The 20221-nt window shown below is 38.0% G+C and overlaps 2 protein-coding genes across 3 annotated transcripts in view; both read right to left on the bottom strand.

The window, feature by feature from the left end:
• The window catches only part of LOC135217138 (cGMP-dependent protein kinase, isozyme 2 forms cD4/T1/T3A/T3B-like), a 679403-nt gene that overhangs the window by 93065 nt on the left and 566117 nt on the right, over positions 1-20221 (bottom strand). The window lies entirely within an intron of this gene.
• On the bottom strand, positions 15294-18819 carry LOC135217331 (uncharacterized). The gene has a single exon (XM_064253133.1). The coding sequence runs from the start codon at positions 17321-17323 to the stop codon at positions 16340-16342; it is 984 nt and encodes a 327-aa protein (XP_064109203.1). The 5' UTR covers positions 17324-18819; the 3' UTR covers positions 15294-16339.

The raw sequence follows: 20221 nt of genomic DNA on the forward strand, positions 1-20221 counted from the left end.
CCTTAATGACAGGTAAGCCTCTTCACATGAGGCAAAATGACATCTACGTATTCACTTATGCGGAAAGCCTTGATTATATAATGACATTTTTGTTGCCCTGTGATACCTTAGTCACCAATGACCTATAGGCCTGTGGCATCCATCAGTTATCACCGAGGAAAGGCATAGGAAAAAATTATTTGATGTAAATGTGCGAGGGCGTGTATTATAGCACGTGTACGTATACAATCCCATCAAATTTATTAATGTACCAAATTAAGTTTCATTTCCAACTATTGGTTCACTTGCCAACATCTCCGATTTCAGTATAAAGATTCTAACAAACTGGCTGGAACGGATGTCTGTTAGTATTCATTTTAATTCATTACTAAATCGGTTTCCATAGTACCATTCAGTTCACAACGAAAAATCACGAGGTCCTTAGAACCATTCAGATCGCTGTCCTCCCGGGAAACGGTGGGATCCCCAGCAGGACATTCCTGTACAACCTCTTCAGCTTCGTCCAAACCAGCCATGGACGGCACGCGACAAGAATATTCACCTCGTCATTTCTCTCTATCTCTACCTCTCATATCATCCTCCTCATGCAAAGTCAAATCTGTTTTCATTCCTCTATCCGTTAATTCTTCAATCGACTGAAAAACGAGGTCATCAATATCTGAGAACCCATCCTTGTTAGCTCAGTCTTAAAAGGTCACCAATAATTAATCTACGATAAGCATATATATATCACCAAAAGCGTATTGAGGAGATTAAGTAAGAAAGACTAAGTGATGATATATATGACCTATGACCCATTGTATCAGACAGCAGGCATGAAGAAAATTTCTTACATATACAGCTCATCTATGTAATTTTTCGTTTTCTCAATTATCGTATAGATAATCCACAATCTAACTGTTTTGTCTTACCCCATTCAAATTTAAATCAGAACATTTGTTCAAAGGCTATAAATTTCCAACACGAATTCTTTAGCCACATGTACACGGCCCCTTAACTAAATAAAAAAACTGAATTGATATACAATCGAACAAATTCCAGATACCGTACTTGAAGAGCCACTTGCCTATGTACCCTTCGATAATGGAGAGGAAAAACGAGAGGAAATTGATGCAGGTGGAATAAAGATGGAGAACTTTTGAAGAGGATATACACTGACGAATTAAGAGCTGAATATTAACTGTTCATTAATTTCCACAACTGGTTTTTTAAAAACTCTAAGTTTCAACAATTTTGCTAATGCTGAAAGCGAATAAGCATACCACGTCATATTACGATTCAAACTGCATGTTAAAGGACCACCAAGAAGGGAAAGTGAGACATTTTCTCTGATGATTATCTTACAAAGCTTTACCTTGACCCTTTTCTTCGACACGATATACGAAAACAAATTTATTGTTCGTACAGCCTTTCTTGAAATATACATTTTTTCCCTTACATTTTCTGTAGGCAATCTGTCATTCTCCATCAATGCAAAATGCATAATGACATTTGTGGACAAAGTTCACAGGAACTTAATATTCAATATCAGTAACTATAAAAAGAATCAGCTTGAAGAAATAATCCCTACACACTCATGGATTCGGTCTTTGGTTGGATAAGGCATACTTAATAAAAGAATTTTTTTTACAGGATAACTTATCCAGGAAATGCATTCAGTAGGGTAACGGCCTTTGTGTCTTGCCTTATTCTATTTTCTATTATCTTTCCTCAGGCCAAAAATGCCTTACCTTTTCGTTAGCATGAACCTCAATGATTCGGGTTCTTTATTCGTAAGAAGTTGTGGATTCTATTATGTTTGGGTTGTTTGACTGTATTCTCAGGTCTTGCTTTTCCAACACTCTTCTAAACTTACAATTTCCTTGCATTTATTCGTCATCAGGCTGCTTCACCTGGCAAACCATTTCCTATATGATTGCATTTCCTTTTGAGATGACTTCTTTCCTTTTCTTTTAATAATAGATGATGAACTACTCTTAACTATTGGAACTAATTGAGCTGGCTGCTGTCCTCCATAATCAGCATTATATACTTGGGGAAAGGTGTCCATATTAAAAAACAAGACGATTAAAAAATACATAAAACAAATTCCCAAAGTAATGACGGATAAACTGTCTTCGCCAATAGCTGGTCATAATTTACTCAACCATGAGTTCGTTTATGAGATTAATTAGGGACAGGTGACTTGTTGGAAAGGTGAAATGGGCGTGTTGGATTAGGGCCTTGAGGCAACGAAAAGAGCACGAGGTCTTAGCATCACAGCCACAAAACTGGCTGGACGGTCCGGCGCCAGGTCTAAGAAGGCCCATTAAAGGTTTATAAACCCATGGGTCAATCAACGTACCTAGGCATAATTGCCTTAATTAGCTCACGACATTATTCACTCTCCTCCGTTAATGGGAAAGGGAGGAAGAGTCGCATGGATACAGCCGGAGATAATTCAACCTAACGGGGAGATTAGATACAAAATTAGTCCTTGTTTCGTAGGAAGAATATAGAAAAATCGTTCTGTCTAGCGTTTTTCAAAAATTTCCCGTAAATCCAGGGAACCACCGATGCCCTCTACGTTATACAATCATGACGTTTAATGCGCCAATATATATATATATATATATATATATATATATATATTATATATAATATATATATATATATATATATACACGAGTCATGTACACGCGTTGTATTAATGAGAAACGTTTCATGTTGTCACCAATACATCATCAGTCTGCAATTGAAATTCACAATTAAAATAAACTTAGAAATTACAATAAAAATTCATATATACCCAGAACGTTAAAATAGAGAATGAGGAGAAAACTACTTATTCAAAAAGAAAGAAAGAGCCGCCGAGTGACTTAAAAACCTTTCTCTCCTCTCTCTTTGGCGTGAGGTTTACGTTGTGTGCAGACCTTACCGTTTTTAGTCACTCAGCTCTTTCCTTCTTTTTAAATAGTTAGTTTTGTCCTCATTCTCTATCTTCACGTTCTGCGTATTCATTAATTTTTATTGTAATTTTTAAGTTTATTTTCATTGTGAATTTTAATTGCATACTGATTATATATATATATATATATATATATATTATATATATATATATATGTATATATATATATATATATATATATATATAATAAATTTCCACCATTAAGTGAGAAACTAAGCTATATGGCTAGTTTTCCCCTATTTAATAATATAAGAAGTTAAACTTCCTTGTCATAACTAAAGTCGATTTAAATTACAGTTTTCCCAAAAAGAAACAGATGGCCTAACTTCAGTCTAGGAGATATTTCTCTCTTTCGTCTCCACCGTTTACCGAATCAGAAATATGACATTATATTAACAAACATACTGCTGGTTGAGGGAACCTAACAATCATTTCGGTACTTTCGGGTGTATTAAGTTGTGCCAAATGAATGCTAAGGATTTGTTACAAATAAACTCCCCTTAAGCAAAATCATTTCGAAAAATAACTCCTAAATTCTCTGTAAATAAAGATTTTTGCAAAAGTCGGTCAACCTCAATGAAAGCTTTCGAGCAAGATAGCTACCTTCTGCCTCGTCAAAATCTCAATCAAGTAATAATCTCATTAAAGCAGATAGTTAACTTGGCATTCAACAATTTACATTAGAAAGTATGTCATAATTAACCGGCACAATAAGAACAATTTACTTCAGCTCTACATGTAAGAGAGATATATCAAAAAATAAAAAAAAAAGGCACAAAAACACCTACATTGCATTTAATTTTACGAGTGAACTTCAGAATATGCCGTAACTGGAAATTTAGGACCGCAATTTCCGAGACGCTAAGTATTGTTAGCGACAGAACATTAGGTTTCACGGCTTCATTCTCGCGCGTGACGTCACAGAGCAAGCAGTAAAACAATAACGTTACGAGTGAAGAACGTCATCATCGTCGAAGTGACTGAACACCTCAAATGAGCGCCACAACAAACGGCGCAAACGAACTGTGAAAAACATGATGATGCACTGACCTCGTTATCTTCAGGGCTACGTGGCATTGACCTTCAAGAGCCACAATGATCCCAATTAATTATTTGCATTTGCAGTCTTAAAGATATTTATGAAACCAAGTTTGTAAATTCCAAAATGGTTTTGATTATTCACTGCACATATATAAATGTCTTATCAATTCATATTGCATAAACCTTTAAAAACACAAATCCCATACAAATACCTGTAAATAAAACTCTTTTGTTTAGATAAAAAGAAAATACTGTACATTCTACCATAAAGTTCAGAGATCACCTATTGGATTTCTCCAATTCCAAAATGGATAACCTCAAGAATCAAAACGACCAACAAAAAAATAACTTTGCAACTATATCTAACAAAACATAAATCTTATAACCAGCATAAAAGAAACCACTTCTCTTCAAAAATGAAAGTTTACCATAAATAGTTTTTCGATCTGTCTAAGGTCGGATGTAGCAACAAGTTTTAAAAAATACAGTATAGAAAATATGCCACCATAAACCATGGAAAAGTTTGTCTTCAATGAGAAAATGATTAATATGAACACAGCGCTCACAAGAGGTTAAATATTCACGAGAGAGAGAGAGAGAGAGAGAGAGAGAGAGAGAGAGAGAGAGAGAGAGAGAGAGAGAGAGAGGGAGGGGAAATATCAATTTCGGATAATAATGCGCATCCTTATATTAATAAGACGCTAATTACAGCAAAAGCGCAGACAATTAATATGATAACAATATGTACTCGTCTCCACTGAACCTGTTCAAAGACCCAAGGTTGAAATAAACCATGTTGTTCTATCATTCATTTATCAATTAATCTTTCCCTTTTCCTTGTGTATCTAGAATTTTCGTCTCCGAGATGTACCTGTAACACACACACACACACACACGTGTGTGTGTTTGTCACTAATATCAAAATGGCATTCGTTTAATATCAAATCTTAAGCCTAAAATGACTCACTGATACCGAATTCACCTCACCTTGGGAATGATTTACACTCATCAGGAATGGCAGAGTGGATGAAAGCCCTGTCAAACTTATTTATAATTCCCTTTCGGTATACCGGTATGTTATTCCGAAAGTAAAGTGATTTCAGTCTTAATAGGTTATTTATGGCTTACATACACATTAAATTTATATAACTATATAATATAAAAATAATATATATAATAATATATTATACTATATATATATATATATTATATATATATACCGAGTGTATATATGTATATATATATATATATATGTGTGTGTGTGGTGTGTGTGTGTGTGTGTGTGTGCGCGTGCTGCATAAATGAAAAGTAATGTATATATACTCAAAAGATCTTAATATTTATCAAATATCATCATGTACCGTTGTGCAGTTCAAAGACTGATTCTAGTACCCTTTAGCAACCGCTCTCATAAAAGGATTTTCAACAAAACACATCACTGAGAATATTGCCATTTCTAAAGGGAAGGTTAGAAATGCAAGTTCTTTCAAACAGTTAAGCGAGACAGGCACTTGACTTAAAGCAATATCTGGTTAAACGAACATGTCATGCTTAAAAAGTCGCCACACACATATGTAAGAGTATCGACCAACCTCATGAGATTATTACATATTTATAGTCACTGAATCCTATAGTAGATTCACATCCTATAGTAGATTCACATTTGATGTCTAGCCCAGTCTCTTACGACGCTCCTGATTGGCTATTGATAAGCTAATCACAGGGCTGGAAACTCTGAGTCTCTCGAGAGAGTTCACATGGGTAGGATCTATGTTCCATCTCTCCTAATGGGCTGGAAACTCTGAGTCTCTCGAGAGAGTTCACATGGGTAGTATCTATGTTCCACCTCTCCTGATGGATACGTCTTTCAGGAGAGGTGGAACACAGATCCTACTCACGTGAACTCTCGAGAGAGACTGAGAGTTCCCAACCCTGTGATTGGCCTATCAACAGCCAATCTGGAGCGTCGTAAGCGACTGGCCTAGATATCAAATGCACGGTTGATGTGAATCTACTATAGTACTCATTTCCCTTAAAGTCCTTGCAAGGAGAGAGGGCTCGTATGAACAGAAACATAGGCGAAAGGAATACGCCTGAGAGGCAGCAACCATAAAAATATTCCCACACTTCTCCCTAAGATTCCAGTTTCTTTCTTCCCCTCAAGCGCCTTTCCTTAATCAAGATCGCCCACCCCCAAGAGTACCTAAAACTCCGCTGTACGCACATGATTATATTTAATCTACCACTCGACTTCCAAGCATCAATTACTCCACTCGACACCGTCGTCATCGCAGCTCTTTCTGATAAATAGCAGTCATTAAGACCGAACGTTCATTACAGACTCGCGCTTCACCACGATTTGTCTCCTGTCTCGCTTCCTTCCCTTTTCTGCTTATTTCAGAAGTTTATTGATGGCCGTTTTTTCATTGAAATTGACTAACATTCTTAAATTCTCTTGACAGCATAAATTGATAATAAAAGACACAGTTTACTGAACTCATGAGGTTAAAATATTTTACTTTTCCAATTTACTGAACTCATGCGGTTAAAATAGTTTACTTTCCTCAAGAGCCTAAAGAATATATATATTATTATGATCCATTAGTATCTATTCGTCCACAAGAAGGTACGATGTTTTGCGAATTCAGTGGTCTTTTAATAAAGCCTTCACTAGCGCAATCGCAATGGGTACAAGAGAGAAAAAAAAAATTCTAGATTAATGTCTTGGATAATGGACAAGGCCGAATAAACTGGTTGTAACCTTGACTAGTGGCATAGCCTCTACCCAGACGGCATGATACTGTATACAACAGCCCAACCTCGTCCAGAGTGACAAATAAACAGCTCTTTCTTTCTCTCCTCTTAATCCTCTCCATCCTTGCTCTTCCGCCTCCCTTCATCTCTTTTACTTTCTCTTCTATCTTCCTTTTATATATTCCAATATTATTTTATTAATTATAATATTATTCGGAAAGGGCGTCTATTATATTATTGTAATTATATTAGTTATTAGTTAGGATTATTGAATATTGAGTAGCGATATCACAACCACAGTATCACATCACACACACCTACACACAAACACACCACACACACACACACACACACACAACATATATATATATATATATATATATATATTAATAGATATCCACACAACACACACAATAATAACTATTTAACAAAACATCCCACATGCCAACAATGTTTCAGCCATAGTATCCTCAGTAATAATTACTATTTTCACTACTATCATCCCCCAATCACATATACTTCAAATATACCTATAATATCTACCCAAAGAGTGTATTAAACTATCTGTGCGAGAAAAAGATTGCTATCATATTACACCCCTTTTGAGAAGAGACAGGTGTAGCTAAAGGTTTTATAGAATATTTCCAAACTTTGACTGACAGTGTTGCAAACTCCAAGTTTTTGTGAAAAGCTCAAGTTTTCTTTAATACGAACATGACTTCACAATTGTAAAACAAGAATGTTTCATCAAAGAACTAAAAACATGTTGGATTCAATACAAGGATTTTTTTTTATTTCACCTATATTCTGTCGTGAAGGCTTTTATTTTTTATTAATGAAAGAGTTTTTATTCAATTCGGTAAAAACGCACTTATACTCTGCTTGTATATTAGATTTTGCAAAGCGACGTACACGAGACCTACGAGACACTGACATTCATTTCAGTGTCTAAGCTTAAGACCTTTTACAAAATAAATATATATATATATAATATATATATATATATATATAATATATTATATTATATTATAATATATACATAAGCATACATACATATATGCATAAACACGTTCATTTATACTGAGCGACTGCATGTAAATGTAGCAAACAAAAACATCCATAGCACAATCATTATATCCTAAGGAAGTAGAAAAAGGAACGTAGGTGAAAACTCGTGTTTTGACAATTTTTGTTTCTTATTTGTCAGACAGGTAACGGAGGGTGTAAGTACCTAGATGACAATTTGTATTAAAGAGAAGACCGTCTCAACAATAGGATACTTGCCATGCGCACCTTTCTGAGCATCAGTGATCATCGATAAGAGAAAGATTTACGCATGGCCAAGTCATGTTTGCTCTCTGCAAGAGATAAGTTCGGGTCGTTACTTTATGGTGAAACCTTTTACAGTCTCCTGCCAACATTAGGATATATCCTTCCAGAGAAGTTTCACTTTTCCCTTTCCATTACGAAAGGTTGAAACGTTGAGGCAAATGGATATATGCATTCCATAAATGTATATCCCAAATCTGTGGATCACGTCTGAATTATTCATGAGTAAAAACTATTTAATATGAAAATATTGTAAGAGATTATGTTCTAACGTTGCAAAGAATGTACATTAAAACAAGCCGAGTAAAAAGGCAATAAATAAACATACAACAAGCTTTCACAACTACACCATGACAACAGCCAAAGTGCATTATCACCAATATCTTCCATCACAGCATCTATCCTGCACTGCCGAATGTCCATGACCTGGTCCGCATTTGGCAACTAAACACGGCATACAAGAGATGGGGGAGGGAGGGGGCGGTCTTTCAGAAGAGGCTTCAACCACCGCCCTTATGGGGGGTGTGGGATCAAGAGTAACACAAGCATCCAACCCCCCCCCACCCTCCCCCACCTTCAAATTACCCAGATCTAAACAAGAGCAACCTCTCAAACACACAAACTGGTAGCACCAGTGGTATTTAAGCGCTGTCTACATTAACAACAAGGCATCCTCGTCACACATTAGTAACTGATACCGACTGGCTCAGATCCGAGCAGGACAAGACCTCTTATTTTAAATATACTTTAGTGAAGGAAAATGCTTTAAAAGCTGGCTATTTTCTGTTTAAAAAATCACTGGGAGCGTACAAAGCACAATATGAGTGTAACTATTTTTTTTATATATATATATATATAGTATAATATATATATCTATATAGTTATGTTATATTTAATACTTTCATCTATATTCTTCGTTATTGCTCGAGCTTTAGATACTCTCTCTCTCTCTCTCTCTAGAGAGAGTTTCTAAAGCTCGAGCAATAACGAAGAATATAGATGAAAGTATTAAATATAACATAACTAATGAATGTGAGCCATATTCTCTGTCCACTAAACCAATTTCAAAAGCTGCACATTACATTTCAGACCATCGATTCCTTCAAGGCATCGTTGATCCCTCATCTTTCCAGAGGCATGACAAATATCAATAATAATTATTATGTATTTAAGCGAAGACATTCCATCGCCTTTTATTTCATTACAATTTGTCGAGAAAATTCATTCCAGCTTTATATCTTTATTCTTTCTTTAATTACTATTCTTTGCTTCTGCCTGAGATTTATCTCTTTTTAGGTCGAGTGGTTCGTTGTGATAGGTTTCTATTTCCTAAAATTTCCAGTTATGACTTGGATCGTCGAGGGATGGTTTCTTGTTCGTTAATTCTTAATAAGTTGTATTTTACAGAGATCTTTCACATTCACAACCGACCCCTAAAGAAAGCAGCACTGACGTGCAGTGTCAATCTGCTTCGCTGTGGAACTTCTCAGTTCCAGAGATCCTTTATTCCTCACCCCGTTGGACTGAGGAACAGTCTCCCTGAGGATGCAAGGCATTGCTACCCTAATACAGTCCTCGTTGTATTTCACATCTATTCATCTATTTTTATTAATAACTGAATTCTTCTTTAACTGTTTCCCATTTCCTTCTGTTACTTCTTTCAAATAAACATCATGTTTTTTGGAAGTTTGAATTTCAAGTCAATGGACCCCCGTGGGCTTGTTCCGTATGTATAGGATTCATCTTCTGAATAATAAGAATAATAATAACAGACGCATTCCACAAATAATCTCAACTACCACTACTAGTACTACTTCTTATAATAATATCAGTCTGCTTTAATAATAATAATAATAATAATAATAATAATAATAATAATAATACAGAGAAAAACATCTATTTTTCCGAGTTTACTTTTTATACAAATGTCAGCTTTTGATCTCAAAGCCTCAATCGACCCCCAACCTTCACTTAACCCCCATTTGACCTGCATAATTCAGCTGACCTCTCGGATTGACATCTCGATCCATTATGATCGAACTGACCGCTCTGGAAGCACCTACAAAAGAATATATATATACATATATATATATATATATATATATATATATATATATATCTATATATATATTATATATCCTATATATATATATATACCCTATATATATATAGATATATATATATATTATTGGTTACTTGGAAAGTAGTCAACTTTAAAGTCACAATGTTGTAACGTTCACCAGCGACTTTTTTTATTTTCTCAAATATTAGGCCACAAACCACCCACTTAAAGCTGCGATCTTTTTACCTTGGGAACAACCTTCAACCAAAGGGAATTACACATAGGTGCATCTGCCGGCAGGGGAGGATGTACGTATGTGTGCGTGTGACATATACATACACCCAGACAAGCACTGTAAGAAATTCCTTTCAAAGATTCTCCCAATAGGCATTAATGGAATGGAAATATCTTGAAATCAGTAAACGCACCAGTGGTCTGTTTCTTAGAGGAACAGTCTTCTCCAAGTAAATTTCCTAAAACTTTAACCGAGTAAAGGTAAAATTCTGCTTCCTTCAGTCTGACATTATTATATTACCAAATAATAACTGATTTTCTTTATCATATACGTTACGCTGATAGTTATTTAACAAAAATACTGGTACCGCTTTTAAATCTGGTAAATGTCAAATTGAAGCAACGTCTAAATGGTATTTTATTTGTTTAAAAAATCGGTTAAATCTTACACCTCCAATTCAGTTCCTTCAATAGAATAGTATATTTTTGTGCTATATATATACACACACATACATCATACATACTATATATATATATATAATATATATATATATATATATATATATATATAATTTTTCTCTTATGTATCTCTATTTCTCACCGAAAAATACACAAACATACACATTACAGTTATACCTTGCAAAGAGTAAGAGAATACCAGATAATTACAGCTGCCAAATTACTGACAGAATCTCACGGTCCTACTGATCTATGTCATCACGATCACAGCTCAGCGAAACGCAGTTCCCCAGAGGAAACTGATCCTAATGATACCCCTAGATATTCTACAACTGGTTACAGACACGGAGGCTTAAGGACAAAAACAGTCACTGAATTCGCAACAGCTACCATGCCACAGGCTGTAATCGCTAGGGACAAGTTTCCGTTAATTAGCAACAGTAAGTCGACCTTATACTCAGATGAGAGAGAGAGAGAGAGAGAGAGAGAAGAGAGAGAGAGAGAGAGAGAGAGACCCAGGACTTGCTGAATCCTAAGGCCAGCAACATTCAAAGCTGCAAGGCGAACCACTCCTTCAGTGCGGGCAACACTCAAACTCGCGCTATTTCAATATCATCAATATTGCAAACCCTTGAAAACTCACTTTAAGTTACGACACCTTCCAATACTAATTCACTCATATGCATGAAGCATTAATAACTAATACTTGAGCTATACGACTAAAATGAACACTATATACGAGTTTCAGCTGATTTAGGAAAGGTAGTCTTACGTGACTCTCGGCACCAACAGAAAATATGAACAACAATACCTACTCGGTGACTACTCATTTTCTGCTAGGCTGTTCAATGATGCCACAAAATATCACTACTTACTTAAATGTCTACTAAGTTCCTCTCGCGTAAGTGTCATCTCCATGTGTATTACTCATTTTAATATTTAAATCTCAGCTGCACACACACACACACACACACACATTTCTGCTTTTTTTTCCTGTATGGTATATGGACATTAGATTCAGCTAGTTGACCTTTCTTAGCCTTGCTCCACATAATAATAATAATAAAATAATAATAATAATAATAATAATAATAATAATAATAATAATAATAATAATAATAATACCGGGATTGAGTCTTTTAAAAACAGTGGAGGCTTGTAAAGATGTATATGTAAATATTGGATAAATAATGTATTAAATAATTTATTGTATGTAATATTATTAATATATATAATATATATATATATATATATATATATATATAGATAAAAGAAATATTTTATATATATATATATTATATATATTATTTCTTATAAAGTTTTCCATACACAGGAAGGGGCACACTGACGCTTTACTTCCGATTCTCAACTAGCGTTTTCAGATGAAATTTCTAGGCCAATGCCCTTCTCAAACTAGGCTGCTATCTACTGAAAGGTGAACAACTACCACATACACAGTTCACTGCTTGGGTCAAAATAGATTTCGATAGAAATTTAGTTAGCATCAACAAAAGTTTGCTCAGTTCAAATTAAAGTGACAAAATCTATTTGGATTTTAAGTCAGATTTCCTAACAATACTTGGTGCTCTCTTATATACCAACATGGAACTCATTTCTTCAGAGGCTCTCTGGATATTTTAATTAATTCAAATGACTTCAATAATGTAAGTCTTTCCATTTTGTGAAAAATTCAATTAATATTTACAGTAGACATACGATATGATTTAGATTTCTTCCGAAATGCAACACCCAAAAAGAAGTAGCTCTACTTGAGTAATACTTCCACCGGAAAGACAATGGATATCCAGCATACCAACATCTAATCTCTTCAGTAAGGAGCTGCTTATCCTTTCGTACACCTATGCCCCAACAACACCCCTTCCACGCCACGCAATGCCCCCATCCCCCTCCGAACTTCAGCATCAGGGCGGGGCACGACTGGGACAAAAAACGTCCTCGGGCCAAGTGCTGTTCACAAGGTCGTCAGCAGTTCCCCCGCAGGCATCAAACTTTCATTTCCCGCACCAACTAACCCCGTCCCCCGCACCCCCTTCCCCCCCCCGCGCTCAGCCACGTCGCAGAGGCCGAGACAGGGACGTTGCGGGGTACGAGAAGGGACCCCCTTCAACCAACGGCGGAGGTACAGTTTCTCGCTTCCGCTCCACTTAACTTCCTTATACTTTACTTGCTGCTTACCTCCATGAATAACATTACTACCTAAATATCAAGATGACTCAAATCAATCATATGCAAGTCAGTTTAGCCTACCTTCTTTGGAATGTTCCATCAGTTTACTCAGCAAAGATGAAGTCACAACTTTACAGTTAGCTACTGGCTTCTCTTTTATTGGTGCTTTTAATATTCTCTTCAGCACTTCGAAATTTTTTGGGTTATCCTTCCATATTTTCAGTTACCACCCAATGAAGCCAAAATTAAATTCACATGTTTCATTTCATATTACCCAAAAGCACCTCAATATATGGCTCAGTTCTCCCAAAAAGGCAGCTTCATAAATTTCTGAAAATGCATTTTGTTCATTTTTTTGTTTGTTCAGCTGATGCAAGAATTGTCAATACATTGAACCTTCTGTCATTAAGAATCTATGGCACATTTCTAAAATTCTGGTCAACACCAGCCTTGGAGAAGCATTCACATTATACAGGGATAGGTGAAAACTTGTCTTCTTTACAGAATATTCATACCACATAAAATCATTGTAACTCAATTGTCATTGATCTCCAAAAATAAGAATTTTGTTGCGCATTACTTGTGTTCAAAATGAATGAAATGTTATGTAACAATGTACCACAACAAGAACAAAATAAGATTATGAACTAATTTGTCTATGGCAAAATTAATAAGAATGTTAGAAATGCTCAGAATGCACATACATTACCATGCAAAAGCAAATCGAACATTTTGTTAGAGCAGCAAACACACGAAACCACGAAAGTTAGTGGATATTACTTAATATATAAAGAACTGGGGCAGTGTGTGAGCGTGGGGGGAGGAGGCGATTAAGTACAGTAAGTTGTTCATGGTAAATCCCTTTGTTGGCCAGCGCTGAAAGCGAACCTACATCTTGATTCAGGATGAGGGAAACAGGAACGGAGGAGGAGGATGAGGAGGAGGATGGGGAGAGTAATGTGGAGGGCGGGGAGGTAAGGCCTTTGTGTAGAGCTTTACTGAACAACGGGTGAAGGGTATCTTGATGTTAACAGTTACTGGAATCAATACTATTACTGTGCAAAACTCCAGAACTCTTCATCTTAGGCGACGTGAAAACAGACAAGGAGATTTTTTTACTCAGCGAATTCATATACCTCATTGAAATGATAGAGATATCAATTTACATTATAAAACTATGCCATGACAAATATATTAGGATTCTATGAAATGAAAGCTTATTCATTTTTGTGAACAATGAAATCAAACTAAATTAATCTAGATAAAATGGTGATGGGAGACGAACCAAGGCATGCAGTCACAACAGGCAATCAAACGTTAGCGAACAGAAACGCATTATGTCACTCGCAGCAAGAGCTTCCAAAAAAGACGTGTTAATGTTCATGCAACATCTGATTTTTTTATTTCATTCGCACATGAACCACTTTCACACATTCACAAGCAGAAAGATGCAATATGGCCGTCTGTATGCTATGGGATGCAACTGCCAATCGCAGTGATGTAGAAAATGTATGTTGATAATTCATATGTGATGATTTTGTAAGGTGAAAATGTAAGAGGCAAAGAGAAAGACAGGGAAAGAGGAACAGATGTACAAAAGTAAGAGGGTAAGAAAAAGGATTATATAACGTAAAATGTAATGTCGATAAATGAACAAAGAGCTCCAGTTCATAAGGCATAAAGTTTTCATGCATTTAGACACTAAAATAACTTAAGATGAAATGTGATTGAACTTCATTTAGGGGATGAAATGGCCATGAAAAGGAGAAAAGGAAAAGAATTATGATTCATGCAAAACAAGCGAGGCCGAATCATGATATAAGAATGGTGGTACTAACGGAATGGATCATGCAATGTGATAATTTGTGTAATGAGAGAATGGAAACATTTAGTATGAAGATAAAGAGTAGCGTAAAGAGGGAATTCGATGGACCAGATGATTTACAACATGCAAGACTAATGTGCAAGAGATGTTTCATTACTTTGTATTTATAGTAATGGTTACAAACTTCCCCAGTAATGTGTGTGTTCCTTAAAATATTAAGTTTGGTTTTAGTATTGAAACTAATTTATATGTGGCTGGGTACATATGTTTGGACATTAACTTAACTATTAATCTATGTTCATTCCTTCGAACTAAAATATTCTTGCGTCTCTTCGTTATATATTTTATATTTTCAATATGCGCCATTGGCATTTTGAGAGTTACTCTTAAATCTGGCTGAACTTCTACTTAGAATGATGACAGCAGGTTGAGGATAGAGAATAAAAGACCGAGTGTTCCCTCTACCTCTTTTATTGAAGCACAATGACCGGTTGGAAAAGGGTACAAGGCTCATCTACGGTAGACACACAGGAACTACCTTCCACAGCGCATTACTATATATATATACACACACACACTGGAGCAAAGAAACACAAAAATATAATTTGATAAATACAGAAGAGACAAATGACAGAGATAATACGCTTACTTCCTCTACTCAAGCTTATCTTCCAAGAGAAAATATATAGATATCACGGTCAGCTGCTGCAATAACAACATTAGACATCCAAAAGTCATATCATGGAAACACTTAATGCATGGAAAGAAAAGGGGAATCTGTACAGCTATGTACAAAGGAGATACAATTAATAGGGTTGGGTGTGAGAAGTGTCTTTTGTGTGATGTACTGTGCATCGTGAGAGGTGCACATATGTGCTACTACAACACTGGCGACAGGCAGTGCTCCGTGCACACTCAACACACGGGCTCTTGTGGTCGCCCCCGGGCCAGGTGGTGCAGGGGCCAGCTGGCCCGAAGTTTGATATGACTGTTGTCCCCAGCCCACACGAACGACACTCCAACGGGCCAGCTGTCCCTCACGTGGAGGCCCAGGGGCCCCACTAGAGGCTCGAGAGTCTCGGCTGATATTTCAAGGGGTCCGCGCTTGAGACCGACCATCCGAGGCCCTCTATAGCAAACAGAAAGGCCGGGAGGAGTAACAGCAGCACCACGGGTCGCACCATTCGAACCAAATCACCTTTGGCTTCTTTGACACACAATGACTAATGACGCAGTCCTCCGAAGGGAATTTTAGCGAACCTCCGGAGGAGACTGTCGGGGGAGTGTAATGACCCCCTATTTTAAACGACGACTACAACTTATGGCACCATGACTTGTAATAAAACAAAACCATATTATACAATAATCAATGAAAAGCGTGAAGGTGCAATGTGTGCGACCCGCGGGACGCGGGCATCAGGCGAGGCGTGCAGAGTAGCAAACATCCCTTTCGGGAACACAGCTAAGAGTGTGGGCGGTGCATTACTTTTCGGCGTGTCCGTCACCGCAATCCTGTAGACTTACTTGAGCTATCCGATTCTTCATGAGATCCATTGGCCGCCAGTCCCGAGGCACCTGTCCTTCGTGACCGTCCAACATTTCCTCCGCAGATTTTGGGCCTCGGGATAGCCCAGTCGTCGTCGCTTTCCGATCCAGCCTCGGGATTGTTGTGGTGGTGGCTGTCACGTTTATGGTTTTTATGCTTATGAGGCTCATGGTGGGACTTCTTTCCGTCCCCTCGAGAGCTCATGAGAACTTCCCGCCTTGAGAAACGGCAGTTGGGTTTCCTGGCGTAGTCGAACTCGTCGCCTGAGCCGGAAGAACTCTGCGAATGACTCCCGCCATCGCTGTTGTGGGAGTTTTGGCGAGAAGGATGATGGCGATCGGAATTCAGGACCCTCTCGACGCGAAGGTGATCAAAGAGTGGGTGGCCAGTCTTGGGAACTGACCTCAATTTGTTCTGGCGGTTTATGGCCTCGATTGTTTTTCTGTACTGAATTACCTCGACAGACTCGTACATATTTTCGTCGGATGCAGTTGACCGCAGGCTCCCTAAGATGGTCTTGGTTATGTTATCCATATTGACACTATTGCGTTTGTCATTTTTACTGCTCTTGGTCTGCGAGCAACTCCGGGCGCGTGGACGAAAATCGTTATCCTCACTGTTATAACGGTGGAGTTTTGCTCCCTCGTTCATGAACACATCCAAGTAGTTTGCGTCGTTTTCAGAGCCCAACAACTTCAGACTGTCGAACGTCGGATAACCTCCATCTCCGCCCATTTTACTTGCCCTCATCATCCGGGCGTAATCGGCTTTATCCTGGGCATGGCGGGCTCGCATAGCCTCGAACATAGGATGACCTGCAGGGTTGACCATTTTACCCATCGGATAGTAACGTGGGTACAAGACCTCCTTTGAACGAGGCTGGTGCATCATATGCATCTCCGGTTGAAATGACACTTTCGTTCCGTGATAACCAGGCATTTTGAATTATCTATAAATTTTCTAAATTGCAAAAATGGAAATAATAATAATTAGAAATGAAAATGACACCAAATTTTCTAGAACAGACTCACAAGGTAAAACTTGACAAAATTTTCCGTAACGTCTTTAATGCTTTAGATAATCACTACCACTCTATCTATACTATTTCAACGCAAATTGAAGAATAAGCGAATGACTTGCTAAGACAATGACACGCACACGCGGCAATTTGCACTTTCTAACAATTCAAGGAATCAGTTCACGGTTGGTGAAGATGGCTGATTGTAACAATCAAATCGTCACACTCGCTTCACTTTCAACACTTTAGGCTAATTGAGTGGCTGAGCGATCGCTTCCCCAAATGGTCAGGAATTCACTCTCCCACAGATAGACGAAGCACTTATGCTTGAAGGAGGTGGAGGCTAGTCTGACCACTCTCGCCTTTGTATCCGTTCACTTTCCTTCTCTCTCCCACTCGAGATGAGTCGACGCTTGGTGGAGGAGAGGTGGAGGTGGAGGTGAGGCGAGCCGTGACTCGGGGCAGTGACGGCGTTATCCTGTCTTCGCTGTGTATATACCGCTTGGAAATCTTGTCCCCCGTCAACTGATGCAACTCGCCCCTTACGTCATGTAGAAAGTGATTGCGGGGGCGGTGAGTCACGGGAACTCGAGAGAAAGAGTCACCACGTCAATCCTCCTCTTCGAGGTCGAAGGAGAGACTCGAGACACAGCAGCCTCGAGGGAGAGGGAGAGTGATAGCGTGAGGCCCTGTGGCACGTAGGCCGTCCGCAATCACACTGCGGGTCGTTGGAGATGCAAGGCAGGAATGACCCAGATGATGACCCAGTTGCTGGATGCCCAGGTCACGAACCCGACTGCTGATGTTGCTGCTCCCGCCTGCTTCGCTGTTGCTGTCGTTGTTGCTGCTCCGTGTGGTAACGTGACTGGTACCCGGCCTGTTTCAAGGTGCGAGCGTTGTAGAACAACTTAGGTTATGTAATAGTAGCAAACTCAGACTCGAAGATCAGGACAGAAAGAAGATAGCGACTCGGTGTAAGAGGAGGTTCCGTTTGTTAAGATACGAAGAGAATTTGTGGTTACAATACTCCAATCCTTTTTAGAGATTTTTGTAGAGGAAGAAGATGAGAACTTTTGTTACTTTCTTGAGGACGTAGACGATTAATGCACCCTTCGACAGGCTCTTAGTCGTGTTGGAATTGTTGACAGCTCTCCTGGTAGGTTCTGTTATCCTTTGACACAGGCAGCTTCTTTGATGTCGACAAATCCACGACTTGAAAAGGAGGAAAAGAGGAAGCAGAAGAAGTTTCAGAACACACTGCAATTCCCTAATTTCTCCAAGAGACACTTTTGACGAAGTTCTTGGGCGTCTCTAAACTCAGGCTACCGCAGAAGGCACTCCTGAGTCAATGTGTCGGAGCCTGTCGCACGAGCGCGGCTGGTCTGAGCTGTGGCTGATGGCCAAGTGACGCAGACCCATCGTTCTACGCGCCCTCCTCACGCACGCCGCAGAAGGGGGAGGAGGAGGGACACTCGAGTTCCAACCGCTACGTTTGACAAGGGGGGTGGGGAGAGGAGGAGGCGGATAGGACAGCAAGAAGGGGATTACGATGGCAGGGACACCAAAAGACACACACGGGCGAGACACGGGGATATGCAGGGACAGGGGAAGGGGAGGGGGGGGGGGGAAGGGGTCTCATTCCTTACGAGTGGCGAGAGTGAACCCCACGCGGGTGAGGGGGGGATCAAGGTCATGCAACAAAATAAGTCCCTCCGCCCCTTCTTCCCACCTACTCGCTCCCCGTCGCTCGACTTCCACTAACGCACCGCAAAAAATGTACGCGGCCTAATCGAGGACTTCTAGCGAGAGAGAGAGAGAGAGAGAGAGAGAGAGAGAGAGAGAGAGAGAGAGAATGTCGACAGTAATAATGAAACAATCAAAGCTCGCTATTAATATTAATATTTTACTAATACCGATGCCAATGCTAATATAGAAACTACAAAATCAACTTTAACAACATTAGCACGTTGAACCAGATATTCTCTTTACTTATTGTCAGCTGGTGGTCAATGTTTTAACGTACGTGATGTGTATTCTAAAATCTAAACAGTAAGGATGCATAAAAAGATACTTTAAATTATTGTTTCAGATATAACAGTACTTGCTACAAGGATATTACGAACCGACAGGATGAATTTTTTCCTATATCAAATTGAGGTGATACACATTATACGATTGTGTGTTTTACATGTGCATCACATTATATAAAAAAGGATTATGTTAATTCAAAATGTCGCAACTTTCCAAATTTTATTGGCTGATACCTTTATAGCAATGAAAATTACTAACACAATCAAAATAAAACTGTTAATATTGACATTTACTATCAAAATTTAAAATGTGCAAAACATAGATAATTATGACTATCAGCCAGACATGATGTCTAGCAAATACCTACAGCAAAATGAAGACACTACATATATATCTATATATATATATATATATAATATATATATAATATATATATGTGTGTGTGTGTGTGTGTATATATATATATATGTATATATATATATATAGTATATATATAGATATATATATATGTATATATATAGTATATATATTATATATATATATATATATATATATAAAATACATATTATTTTACTGTAATAATACTGATAGATAGTTTATGAGTAATATTTTCTTCAAGACTGAAAACCACATCTCAAACCACCAATAGTAACATAAATAATAGGGAAAAAACAGTGAAACCGTATAATGATTGATAAGATACACATCTCAAAACTCCAACAACTTAAAAGCGAAAAATAAAGAAAACCGCATTGAAACCATGGACGGGCTGATCATAAATCAGGCAG

Source organism: Macrobrachium nipponense, chromosome 7 (assembly GCF_015104395.2).
Source record: "Macrobrachium nipponense isolate FS-2020 chromosome 7, ASM1510439v2, whole genome shotgun sequence".
In the NCBI taxonomy this organism is placed as follows: Eukaryota; Metazoa; Arthropoda; class Malacostraca; order Decapoda; family Palaemonidae; genus Macrobrachium; species Macrobrachium nipponense.